This window comes from Equus quagga, chromosome 1 (assembly GCF_021613505.1).
Source record: "Equus quagga isolate Etosha38 chromosome 1, UCLA_HA_Equagga_1.0, whole genome shotgun sequence".
NCBI classification, from domain to species: domain Eukaryota; kingdom Metazoa; phylum Chordata; class Mammalia; order Perissodactyla; family Equidae; genus Equus; species Equus quagga.
This window is the reverse complement of record NC_060267.1, coordinates 18,485,973-18,498,828: the sequence shown is the minus strand read 5'-3', so window position 1 is coordinate 18,498,828 and position 12,856 is coordinate 18,485,973. Positions and strand designations below refer to the sequence as shown.

The window sequence follows — 12,856 nt, the reverse complement described above, 5'->3', positions numbered from 1 at the left end:
ACAGACATTGCTGCCAGTGTCAATGACCATCCCCTCAGCAGAGCCGCAACAGGTGTTGCCAGCTGGACTCGGGCTTTGGCTGTTCTGGGCTGGTCACCTTTGGGAAAAGAATTTGGGGCAACAGTCAGATCCTAGGACCTACCTTGAGGGGTATTGAGGCCAGTGGACTAATATGTCTAGCCTCTACCTTCTCTGCCTCCTTCTAACTCTAGCCCATAAATAGTATTTGAGGGGTGAAACAGCCACCAGCCAGCTCAGGGCTGGGTATGTGTAAAGAGAGGAGTGGCCTGGGTGTGACAGAAGAGGGAGGGCCAGACATTGTGGAGAACTGGAGGGCCCGTGCCCTGTAGGACACTGCTCGGCTGATCCACTGCTCAGTTCCAGCCTCTTGTTTTTGCGGGTAACAGAAACCTGCCTAAGTCCGTATCAGCCCTCAAACGGGGGAATGTCCTGGAATGCTATCTGGTGGACCCACAAGGCAGGGATACAGCTGGGCCTCAGGAACCATCTGGCTGGCAAAGTTTCTGATGAGAAGACTGCTTTCTTACTTGTCTGTGTAATTTTTGTTTTTTTCTTTCTGGCTGCTTTCAAGATATGTTCTCTTATCTTTGGTTTCAGCAGTTTGACTATGATATACTTAGGTATGTTTTTCTTTGTATTTATCCTGTTTGGGGTCCTCTGAGCTTCTTGGATTGTTGTCTTTCATTGATTTGGGAAATTCTCAGTGATTGTCTCTTCAAATATTTCTTCTGCCTGGTTCTGTCTCCCTTCTCCTTCTGGGACTTCAATTACATGTGTCTTAGGCCATTTGTCATTGTTCCACACAGCTTGCCCAGTTTTGGGTTTGCATGATTGTTTCTTTGTTTGCTTTTACTATTTGTGTTATAGTTTGTTTGTTTGTGTTTTTTTTTGAGGAAGATTAGCCTTGAGCTAACTGCTGCCAATCCTCCTCTTTTCGCTGAGGAAGACTGGCCCTGAGCTCACACCCATGCCCATCTTCCTCCACTTTGTATGTGGGATGCCTACCACAGCATGGCTTGCCAAGCAATGCCATGTCTGCACCCGGGATCCAAACCAGCAAACCCCAGGCCGCTGACGCAGAACGTGCACACTTAACCGCTGCGCCACCAGGCTGGCCCCCTAAGTATAGCTATTTCAAAGACTCCAATTGATAGTTACATCTTAGACATGCTTATTTTTATTTTAAAGATTGGCACCTGAGCTAACAACTGTTGCCAATCTTCTTTCTTTTTTCTTTTCTGCTTTTTCTCCCCAAATCCCCCCAGTACATAGTTGTATATTGTAGTTGTGGGTCCTTCTGGTTGTGGTATGTGGGACACCGTCTCAGCATGGCCTAATGAGTGGTGCCATGTCCGCGCCGAGGATCCAAACTGGTGAAACCCTGAGCCGCCGAAGTGGAGAGCATGAACTTAACCACTTGGCCAAGGGGCCAGCCCCTTAGCCATGCTTATATTGTCTTTTTGAGAAAATGACTTCTCCATTCATGGAGTCATGCTCATCCTTCTTCTGACTTTTTCCAAGTTGGCCTCCCCAGTACATGGGATACACCAGACCCCACATGGCTTTCCTCCCTCTGGCTATTTGACTGAGTTGTTTATAAAAGCTTTTTGTCCCTTCCACCTCACCAGCGCCTCCTTGAAGTTCACAGTTAGGGCTAAACTAGACCCTTCCCCCATGTCCCCTTCCAAATTAGTGTTAGTTCCTCATCTGGGAGGCCCCTGAGGCCACGGGCCATGCCAGCCTCAAATCTAGCTTGAAGAAATATTCCTTCTCAGGGCTTGGCTTCCTTGAGTTTTTTGAAGGTGAAGGCAATATCATGTTTGACCAAATACATCAACTTTGCTCTTTTTTTTTTTTTTTAAAAGATTGGCACCTGGGCTAACAACTGTTGCCAATCATTTTTTTTTTTCTGCTTTATCTCCCCAAACCACCCCTGTACACAGTTGTACATCCTAGTTGCAGGTCCTTCTAGTTGTGGGATGTGGGACGCCGCCTCAATGTGGCCTGACGAGTGGTGCCATGTCCGCGCCCAGGATCCGAACCCTGGGCCGCCGCAGCGGAGCGCGCAAACTTAACCATTCGGCCACGGGGCTGGTCCCTCAACTTTGCTCTTAAGAGAAAAAAAAACAAAAGAAGCTCATGTATAGTGTCAAAGAACCTCCTCACTAGAAAAACACCATCTATATCTATATGTCTCCTTGGTTTCCAACCCTCTTGGCTTCACAGTTCGGCCCATGCAGGCCTTCTTTGCCTTCAAGGAGATGAAATTGTTGGCAAAGCAGAAGAATCTGTCAGATATTCTGCTTTCTTGCCAGAGAGCTTGCTAGAGGACATCCAGAAAGTCAAAGTCCTCCATCACCAAAGCGGGTTTAGCCACTAGGCACCTTAGAGCCTATGAAAACATACAAAACCTTTAAAAATGTTATTGGCATCAAAAAATGTAAAATATACATGTATAACTAAATGTTTATAAAATGTAATATTGTCAGTTTCATTAAACTGTCAAAGTTAATATTCAAAATATTCTCATTACATTTACAAAACTTGTTAGATTTCATCTCTATGCATGAAGATTGTTGAGAAGTCACAGCCAGCTACAGATTAAAAAAACTTACTCATAGCCAGTTAATTTCCAAAGCAAAGTTATAAAAAATCCTTTCAAATTATTTAAAGCAATACAGTGAGTGTGAGGGCATTTTAATATGTTGGATACAATTGAGGTGAGGCCTCCAAAAAAGAATAATGCTGGGACTTGAAAGGCTAGAAACGGCCCTTCACTGCCACAGCAGTCCTGTGTGCGTGACCTGCATGGCAAATGCCTCTCACCTTCCTCCCCCACCAGGCTTCCTTGCAATATGTGAAGCTGTGGCTTAGAAATCAGATCCTACTCTGACATCATCTAAGAGCCAGCTGTTCACATGCCAAATCCTCCTCTTCCTTCCAGAGTCTCAACCTTAAACTGGAAGCAAGGATGGGTGCCATTCCTCAGAAACAGAATCACTGGATTGCCGGTTCTCTGAGGACAGGGTTATTTCCTAGTTAATGTTTTATTATGCCTGGTCCCTAGGCCAAGTCTGTCTGGAGGAGTGGAGAAGAAGGGGCAGGGCAGAGGCCAATGGCTTCGTGGGAGGGAGAGTGAGCGGGAGGGTGCTTGTAAGCTGAATGAACTAAGGAAAGCAGTGTCTTAACTGAATTGACAGACAATTGCCATAGATGGCCTCCTCAGCCCACACCATCTGGATTTGGAACCTCAGTGTCTCCATTTCTTCCACCTTTGTCCTCACTCCTCAGAGATGCACTTGCGTTTGCCTCCCACCCAGTGCCATTTGGCTCTGACTTGTACTTGATATCTCCTTTCATTTTTATCTTCTGCGCATTCATGATAATCATCAGTATTTCAGTTACTTATTGTCCATGTCTTTGATTAATTGAAGAGTTACTGACACCTACTGTGTGCCAGGCACTCATCATGGCCTTCTCGGCTTGTTGATTCCCAAAGGGCAGAGTCAACACTTGGTGAATTCTCTCTGATCAGTGTCCAGGTCAGTGGCCAGGTGCTTATGCACCTGGTTTCAAAAATGAGTTGGGGAGGTGTGGGTTTCAGCAATGAGACAGAAAATTTAAAAAATAAACACACCTCTATTTTATTAAAAATGCACAGTTTGGGGACTGGAGGAGGAAAGCAGTGTTTCTCAAGGTTCTAGGACTACTTAGCCATACCCAGAGTGTGCGTTTAAAAATACCACCTGGGAACCTGCATTTGGAACAAGTTTCCATGTGATACGTAGTCACCCTGAAGTCTGAGAATCACTGGCTGAGGGATGGAGTGGGGACTGGGGTTGTCTCGATCCTCCTGCTTTTTAGGGTTCCAGGGAAGGACTCGTTTGACTTTTTATGAACAAGTTCAGCTGACTCATCTGGGGGTTCCAGGCATGTCTTTCTTTGGGTCGCTGAGGCACTGAAAGAGTTAATACAGTTATCGATGGGGCAGCAGCTGAGACAAGGATGTGAGTGCCCACGCAGCCCACTCAAGATCTTCCCTGGTCGTCTCTGGGAGAGTCTCTGGGGCCCAGACTTAACCCAGATGTGGAACTGCTTAACACAACATTTCTGCCACATCCCAGGGGCTCTGCTTCTCTCCTTGTGAATCTGCCTCTTTTCTCACGTCACAGAATACTTTCTCTTCCCTCCCGTCACTCTTCCATGCTCTTTCCTACCCATCCATGTTTCTTCCTCTCCACCCCCATCTGATCTCTTTCCCAGAAACCAAGTTATAAGCCTTCTCCTGTGTCTGCAGCATGCTGGATGTCTGTGTGAACCACTGTGCACTTTAGCTGTGCAGGACTAGGCCCTGAGCAAGGGAGAGCAGGCCAGTTAGAGTCGAGGTTAGGATTCTTCTCCAGCTGCGGACAGTGTTTGGTGCATGCAGACACACAGATATCTTACCTGTCAGACAGAGAGTCCAGGGGAGACGCTTATAATGCAAAGCAGAGAAAGATCTTAAAGAAGGGAGTTTGCTGGGTTTTGAGGGTTACAGTCCTCCTAGTGTCACAAACCACAGAGGGAAGATGAAAAGCCCTTCCTCACACACTGAGAGGACACCGCAGCTGGCCTGTAGATGACACAGGTTGTCAATGCCAGGCAGACCAGGGGAATGGGGCAGTTGGCAATAGGTCGGTCCTAGTTATGAAACTAGATGGTACTGTGAATGGGACAGCATGGCCAGGGGAGCTGGTGAGGTTGGCAGGACCACCAAGAGGTGAGTGACCTGGAACCACACAGCAGGTAGACGTGAGGATTCGTGCTAGGCCACGGGCAGGTGGCCAAAGAGAAGGTGCACTTTTGGGAGTGGAAGCAGAGTGAGTGTGTCTTCAGAGGGGCACACACACAGAGCACTCACAAAGAGGGCAGCACGAGCACCACCCCCAAGGCAGCAGTAGCCTGGGCAGCGGCAGAGAACTTTCGTTAAAGAGTGGTAGATCCTCATGCCACAATAACAGGATCCCAAGAATGCAGGGAGCCCCCACAATGAAATGTCGAGGCCCAGCCTGACACAGAGGTAGGTGATGCCACCCTGCAATGTGGAAAAAGAAGGCAGAAGAAGCATGGCTTTGCCTCTACGCCTGGTAGAGAAACAAACTGAATAAATTGGTGTAGCGTTGGGAAAAAGGGAAGAAACTTGTATTCATCTAAATTCCTCCGGAAAGGGAAAGCTGTCTTTGCCGAGAACAATATTTTGATAAGTGCTTAAGCCTGAAGCTGAGATCCCCGCGGAGGCCTGGGTGTGGGTGGAACAGTTCTGTGTGAGACGGAAGGAGTTTCTGAATTTTGCATGTTATACCAAAGAGAGAGGGGAAGGAAGGAGGCTGCTGTTTGGTGCTGTTCACTGTGAGTCCCTTTCCCCAATCACCCCCTTAAATTTTCAGAAAGTTACTAACATCACGAAATGCTTGGGGTCAAGTGGAGTACATACACTTGATTTATGTGCATGTATTTATGTACGTGGGAAGAGCACAGCAGTTGGGGCCTCAAACAGATGCCAAGCAGAGCCCAGGCACTGGCAGGGATGCAGAGGGAGAGGAGAAGGAGCTCCGAGAGACACCACTATAGGGGAGGCCTCGAACAAGTTTAGCCAAATTTCAGCAAGGCGGGGCCCCAGTTGACTTCTGGGTCATTAAGTTGTGCCACAGTGTTGTTTTGCTTATTCTTAATTAATTCTGTTTGCTATTTCCAGATCAACTAACAACAACAACAACACACACACACACACATAGACCCCTTGGAAACTCTCCAGAAATTGAAAACCAGGTATCTATGTACTAGGTGGGCTATCATGCTGATGTCAAGCTGAGGTTCTCTGGTGCACTTCAGAGCGGAAGCATAGCTAAGGACTGGCCTTCTTTGATGCTGCCATGCCACCATGCCTTAACTAAGTCTTTGTCTGGAGGATGGTGGCAGCACCAGCATCTTACAGCTCTGGGTTTTGGTTAGGTCTAGACTGGCAGGCATCAGTGCCCTCTCCCTTTCAAAGATCTTTAATTGGGGCAGGGCCAGGACCACAAGAGGCAGCTGGTTTTGGTAATCTAGAAAGGCTCCTTGAAAGAGCCTTGTGTTTTCAATAGTGACATCTTCAAGCCAAGAGAGGCAAAACCCAGAAAAGCCTCTTGTTGGCCCACTGAGTCCTGCCTCCTTCCCCTCAGCTGCTCTTCCCAGGGACAGTTCTTGGAGGCAGTAAGGAAATAAAATGCCCAGGCCCAAGTCTCAGGTTTATCATGTGATTCTTGGTTTCCCTCATCCTGCACCTGGCTCTCCTTGAGAACAACCCCCGGGCCTAGGGCAGGATGTGCCTCTTGAGCAATTCATGTGCAGCCCAGGAAACAAACGAGGAGGAAAGACTTCTGTAGTGATCTTCTGAGACACTATGTAAAGTCCTTTGAGAAAACTAGAATGGTGTTGGCATGAGGACCCAAACTGACGGCTGATGAGGCAGATAAGCATCTCTCTCTCTGAGGTGGTACAATAAATGCGGTCGATATTAATGTTTGGAAAGAGATCTCTTGGGCTGTTGGACAGGGACCGTGTGTGCTCTGGCTCCTGCCCTTGGTGGGCAGGTCTCCCTGAATCCAGATTAACTATCCAGCCTTGCACCTTACCGGGCCTTGAGGGACATGAAGCTTTTGTGGTAGGAGGAATGCACATCCAATGCCAACAGCCGGGGAATATCTGGGCGCCCCCCTAGCTGGTCCCAGGGCAGGCTGGCAGGGGTCTTCTTTTCTATTGGGTGACTGGAGGAGGTCACATCAGTCTTCCACATGGCCTCCATCTGTTTCCCCTGTTGGCTAGAGGGTGGGGATCAAAAGTATAAAAAGAGACAAAGAGTTAAATACATGGTGAGAGACTGAGAAGCAACAAGCTCTCTAGGGCCGCAGGCCCAAGACACTAGGCCTTATTTTCTTCCTTTCTCAAATAGTTCTCATCACCCTCCTTGTCACCTCTCTTCCCCTTAACCTAAGTCTAACCCCCCTGCGCTCCTTTGCCTGAGGAGCTGCTGGAAGAGGCTCCCAGGATAGACCCCATATTTCCATGCATATACCCTGGGGCTGAAGCCCTGAACTGGCCACAGTAGCGTTTGTGTGGATGTAGGTCTTCTCAGCTGCCCAGAGGCTCACGATCTCTCTTTTTGAGTCTGGGCATCACAGAGTGGGAACGATCAAGCTTGTTTATATGGATGGACCAATGGAAGGTGCGGGATCCATGCCCAGGGTAGAAATCGTTGTAAGTTCTCAGCTGTGGGTCCTCAGAGTCTTTCAGTTGCATAGTTTGAAACATACTTGGTCAGGCTGGCCCCTGAAGCCCACACACCCCCATCTGGGCCAGTGGCCAGAGCTGGGCAGGGAGGCTGAGAAGACAGGTTCCTGCAACTCATGGGGGGAGCTTTGCCTGTCTGTGCCCTGGCTGAGCTGCCATCCTCCCCAATCTGGCCACCCCTGCTCCCTGCCTCCCCACTCATCCAGCTGGCTGCCCCCTGGGCTTTGTTGCACCTACCAGGCTACCCGCAGGGGCACACGTTCTGGGTGCTTGGACGTACAGTGCTCCAGAGGCTGCTTGCAGGAGCGGCTGCTGGAGTGGATGTGCTGGAGTAAGGATGGGGGCGGCTTGCTTTTCCTTGACTGTGGGGAGGTGACCACAGGGGTGTGCAGGTGAACATTCCACTCCAGCTGGAGCTAGAGGAACCAGCAGAGAGGCATCAGGGAGACAGGAATTTATTTATCCCCTCTCTAGGGAAGGAGGGCGCATTGCCTGACTCAGGGCTGAGCAGAGAGGGTAAGACCCAGGGAATCCCTCCAATTAGAGACCCCTGGGACTCCAGGGTATCAAACGTCCTAGAAATTCCTTCAATTCTTCTTTGCTGGGTTAGTTCCTGTTTTCTCCTTTATTGTGGAAAATCTGGACAATGGGCAAAACAGCAAGGAAAAAAACGAAAGGAAGCCAAAGCAGGTGGAACTCCTGGGAACACTCACAGGGTTCAGGATGGGACCTGGAGAGTTCTGGGTATCTTTTCATCCAGCCCAGCCCTGGCAGTGGGCAAGGGGCTAGGGGAACCCTCACAGCCGCCCAAAGAATTATCATGTGGTCCCTTTCCTTCTCAACCTCAAAACCAATTTAGCAAATCAAGACACCTACAGGAGATGATCAGGACTAGTACAAGGTGACAGGAAACTGGGTTGGGAGATACCTCCATGGCCAAGTGCCTAATGCCGGCACTTAAACCAAGTCCCTCAGCACACTGCTTCCCCTAGACTCAGGCCGCTGCGGCTCAGGACTCAGGGGCATTACCTCCTGACCCAACCCTATGAGAGATCCCAGCAGGCTCTGAGTCACTGCTGTGGGATTCTCCAGTCCCTTGAAGCCATCGTGGCCCCCTGTGGTGTCAGCACTTGTTGCTTCTCTGCCCCAGCAGCAGGGGAAGAGTAGAATAAACTGAAGCCAGCCCTCAGAGAGTCAAAATAGGTCAAACCCAACGGATCGGGACTCGGGATGACTTGGGACTCTCAACAGCAACACCGAAACCTAGAAGGCAAGGAGCAGCGCCTTCAAAATCGTGAGGGAAAATGAATTCTAACTTAGGTACTCATATCCAGGCAAACTGTCAATTAAGAGTGAGCGTGGATACTAAGTAAAGATGTTTTCAGACAACCAGGGTCTCAGTGAGGTTGTCTGCCAGAAGCCCTTTGTCAGAGAGTGACTGGAGGAGATATTTCACTAAAACAAGGGAGACCTGGCAGCTAGAAAGCAGGGGAGGCATCTCCAGAGAGAAGCAAAGCGAGTCCCCAGCACGAGGGGAAGAGGACAGCTGGGAGCAAGCCTGGAGAGCAAACAGAGCTGACAGGAGCAGGCAGAGGCCCCCGGGGAGGGAGAACCTCAGTGCAAAGTTGGCACAATGGTCTCAGCTACCTCCCCCTCCAGAGGGGTCTCTTCTACAGCTCTTTTGGTGGGTCCTTTCTCTCTTGCTCTCCCCATATATGGAGATTGGAAAGCTGCCCTTTCTCACACTCTGGCCACCTCCTGCCTGCACCTCTTCCTGGTTCAGAGGCTGTAACCTGCTCTCTTACTTCTCATCTGCTCTTCTGACCCCCAGTCACCCTACATCCCCACTGGCACATTTCCTGGCCGCATCCCTACTGGCTGTGCTGATCCCTGAGAAGGTCGCGGGGAGGGCAGGAGGCCTACCTTGGGGAACATGGTCACCATGCTGCTCAGGCACTCTCGGTGCTTCTCCTCCAGGTCCTTCTGCTTGTCCTTCCAGGGCTGCAGCTGGAGGTTCTGTTGGTGGTCGATGTTTTCCAGGAAGATGTAGAGGTTCTGGGCCTTGTAGGTTGCCCCAGTTTCTCGCAGGCCTTGTATATGGTTGATCACTTCTTCTCTGGGAAGAGAGGGAAGTGATTTAGTGGACGAAGGGGCCTCCTCCTCCCCACAAGTCTGTTAACCGGAGATGATTCAGTGTTTATAATTCCTGGGAGCAAGAAGAGAAACGGAGGTGGGTAAGAGCTGGGAAAAACAGGGAGCAGAGAAGTGAGATGTGGTGTCAGGTGAGGAGCCTCAGGCTGGGCTGGGAACAGGAAGAGAAAGTGAGGCAAATGGGGAAGCATATTAGGTGGATTATGGACAGGGCAGTAGGAAGAGAGAGAGAAATAGGAAGCAGGCTTAGAGGAAAAGCCCACAACAGGCAGAACAATATGTAAGTGCCTGACCTCCCACTCCTGTAGGGTTGCCCAAGGCCCCCAGGTTAGGCATCCTTTGCTATTTCCCACCCTCAGGGGGACCTTGTCCAGGCCTGGGGTGCTTCTCCTTGTCCCGGCTTTCCCTGTGCTCCTCCTCTCCTGTTGGGTTTTGGCTCTGCCCACACACAGCAGTGGGTGTGGGTGGGTGCTGGGCGGGTGCCAGGGAGGACCTACCGGAGGCTCTGGAAGCGTCTGTAGAGGATGTACTTATGGCACAGGCACTGCAGCCTGAGTGCGTTCAGCTCCATGTTGGTGATGGTGAGCTCCAGCGCCCTGCTGCGCAGGTAGTGGGGCAGCCCCAGCTCAGCCTCTTCACTCAGGAGCTGCAGATTCTTCCTCTGGGCATCCACATCCATGTGGTATGTCTTCCCCTTAAGAGTTGCAGGGGATATCTGCAGAGGTGGCTGGGTCACTTTTTGGATGGATATGCCCCTGACAGGAAAAGAGGCCGATTTCCTGGGCTTTGTGGGAACCCAGTGGGCCCGTGGTTTTTGGGTTAACGTGGCTGAACTCACGGTCCTCTGGTTTCCAGGGGAAGGCTGCTGGGTATCAGGGGACCTGGGCAAGTGTGGCCTCCTGCCTTGGTGAGCAGATTGGGTCCGGCTTGGGGGAGGTGCTAATGATGATTTCTCCAAGTCCCTCCATCGACTGGTGGTCATGAAGATCATCCTCTCCCCGTCCTCCCCTGGTTGCTCCGGCTCCCTCCATGGGTGTCTGTGCTCCTTTCCTGGCTGGCCCAATCTCTGCTGCTGCTCCCTTGCCACGTCCTCCATCTCCCACTGCCGCAGCTTCTCCTGGTGCTCCTGTTCCTGTAGGGCCCACTTCTGCTGCTGCTGCAGCCACCTCTCTTCCTCTTCCAGCCACTGCTGCCTCCGCCTCTCCCAGCTGAGTTCTTCTTCCCAGTGTTCCACCTTGCTTTCCAAGGCCTCCTTCCTGGAGCTCTCTTGGGACAGCTGCTTCCCAAAATGGGGCTTAATTTGAAGTCCTTCCTTTTCCTGGTCTGCTTCCTGGAAGAAGTCCTTCTGATCTTTGACTTTGTGGCCTGGGGTTTCTGCCATCAGTCTTTCACATTTCTTAGGAAACTTGTGATCCACCAAAGATGGCCACACAGGCTGAAGACTTTCAGTGTCTGTACTGCTGTACACATCTGCGATCCTTGAATGCATGGTCATGCTGCAAAGTGGCTGATACGTTGAAGGCCTAGCACCACTGTCCCCGGCTGTGGCCATAGGACTTGGGGAGAGTGGTGAGAACAGCTGATCCTCTTTCTTGGGTTCTTCTTGGGTTTCCTCCATGACTGTTTCTTTCTTTGGGAGGGTGTCTCTCTCAAGAGGGCCCGGGGAGTCAACCAGTATCTTAGCTGAGTCTTCTGCTTGACCTCTAGCAGACTCAGCCTTCTTCAGCTGGAACTCTAAGGCATGCTTTATCAAGAGAAGGTCATGGTACTTTCCCCCTAGAATTTCCACCTGCTTTAGTAGGGCATCCCTCTTGCTCTCGAGGATTTGGAGGGATTTCTGGAAGTACAGCCTCTGGCTGCTGAGTTCTTTGGTCATCTCTATTTTCAGGGACTTGTATTTGGTCTCCAGGCTCCTGTTTTCCTTGTGCTGGAGGATCAAGGCCTTGTTGAGGTTCTCAACCACAGCGTACATGTACCTGATGGCCCTGACGTCCCCCTGGTTGAACATAGTGGAGTCCAGGAGCTCCTGAAGCATGGACTTCACCTCAGAGACCCTTGTGCAGGTAGTGTGCTTGTCCTGGAGCATCTTCTCTGGGCTCGGTGGCTGAGGGTAGGATGTAGAGTTTTGTGGTCTTTGTTCCTGCCAGCCCGGCCAGAAGGTGCATTTAGACGCTAGGAGAGGTGAAGAGAACAAGGCAACAAGCTCCCCTGGGTCCCAAGGATTACTTATTCTCCAGACCCTGCTTGGCCAATTCCCATCCAGCCCTCTTAGGGCTTTGGCAAGAATCAGGAGTTGGGGCTATATGTGAGGCCAGGGGAGATGTTGTCAAGAAAGATCTCTGCTGGGCTCGCAGCTTGGCCAGAGCTTACCTGTCAAGGTCTGCCAGCTCCATAGCACCTGCAGGGCCCAGAGGGGCCTGGAACTGTTCAACCCACCTCAGCTCAATTCAGCATATTCCTGATCCTCCATATTTCCCTGGAGAAGAGTTATTTTTCTAATCATGCTACTTCCCAGCCTCAATATCTGTGTTTGGCTCCCTATTACCAACTATCCAAACTCTGGAAGCTACCTGGCACTTACACTCCAGATCACCTGGGAAGCTTTATTTCTGTTTCCTGTTATCACTGCACTGTGTTTGTAGAGAATTTATCTCATGGTCCTACAACTGTTCACATGTCTTTTTTTTCTTTTTTTGGTGAGGAAAACTGGCCCTCAGCTAACTACTGTTGCCAATCTTCCTCTTTTGCTTGAGGAAGATTGTCACTGAGCTAACATCTGTGCCAATCTTCCTCTGTTTTGTATGTGGGACGCCACCTCAGCATGGCTTGATGAGTGGTGTGCAGGTCTGCACCCGGGATCTGAACCCATGAACCCTGGGCTTCCAAAGCAGAATACACAAACTTAACCACTATGCCACTGAGCCGACCCCAAGTTGTTTTTTGGGTTTTTTTTTTTAATGACTAATGTCTTTTTCCATTTGGGGAGTCATGAACTCCTTTAATACTCTGATAAAGGCAGGGGACCTTCTCCTCAAGAAAATGCACATAAACCCAGATTGTATACCCTGTGTTCCAATCCATTCATAGACCTCAGCTCCACAGGGCTGGTTATGGTTGTAGTTGTACCCACTTGGACCTACCATGTATAGGGCTGCTGGTGATTATCTTGGAGCATCCACTCATTTGCCTATTCAATGAACATCACTGGCAGAAAAAACACTGGCTAACTTTGGATGAGGGGCTAACGGAAATATGGAAATTAAATGACATTGAAGTCAAACTAGCATCTAGCTAATGTTGTCAGAGAGGCCATGTAGCCTAGTGGTTCAGAGTTTGGATTCTGGAATCAGACAACTTGGGCTTGAATCTCATCCTT

General features: G+C 50.1%; 2 protein-coding genes across 7 annotated transcripts in view; one reads left to right on the top strand and one right to left on the bottom strand.

Annotated features, from left to right (window-relative positions):
* The window catches only part of PRPF40B (pre-mRNA processing factor 40 homolog B), a 58,279-nt gene that overhangs the window by 9,441 nt on the left and 35,982 nt on the right, over positions 1 to 12,856 (top strand). The window contains exon 1 of one of the 6 annotated variants that reach the window (XM_046643654.1): positions 11,424 to 11,543. The exons of the other annotated variants lie outside the window; for them this stretch is intronic. Within the exon in view, the coding sequence (XP_046499610.1) occupies positions 11,514 to 11,543 (30 nt within the window). The 5' untranslated portion in view covers positions 11,424 to 11,513. Of the gene's footprint in view, positions 1 to 11,423; positions 11,544 to 12,856 lie in introns of those variants that run through there. 6 annotated transcript variants of the gene reach the window in all.
* The window catches only part of FAM186B (family with sequence similarity 186 member B), a 33,426-nt gene continuing 24,266 nt past the window's right edge, over positions 3,697 to 12,856 (bottom strand). The window contains exons 5-8 of the mRNA XM_046643744.1: positions 9,253 to 9,445; positions 7,567 to 7,745; positions 6,675 to 6,860; positions 3,697 to 3,979 (exon numbers count right to left, since the gene is read on the bottom strand). Of these exons, the coding sequence (XP_046499700.1) occupies positions 3,829 to 3,979; positions 6,675 to 6,860; positions 7,567 to 7,745; positions 9,253 to 9,273 (537 nt within the window). The 5' untranslated portion in view covers positions 9,274 to 9,445 and the 3' untranslated portion in view covers positions 3,697 to 3,828. The remainder of the gene's footprint in view (positions 3,980 to 6,674; positions 6,861 to 7,566; positions 7,746 to 9,252; positions 9,446 to 12,856) is intronic.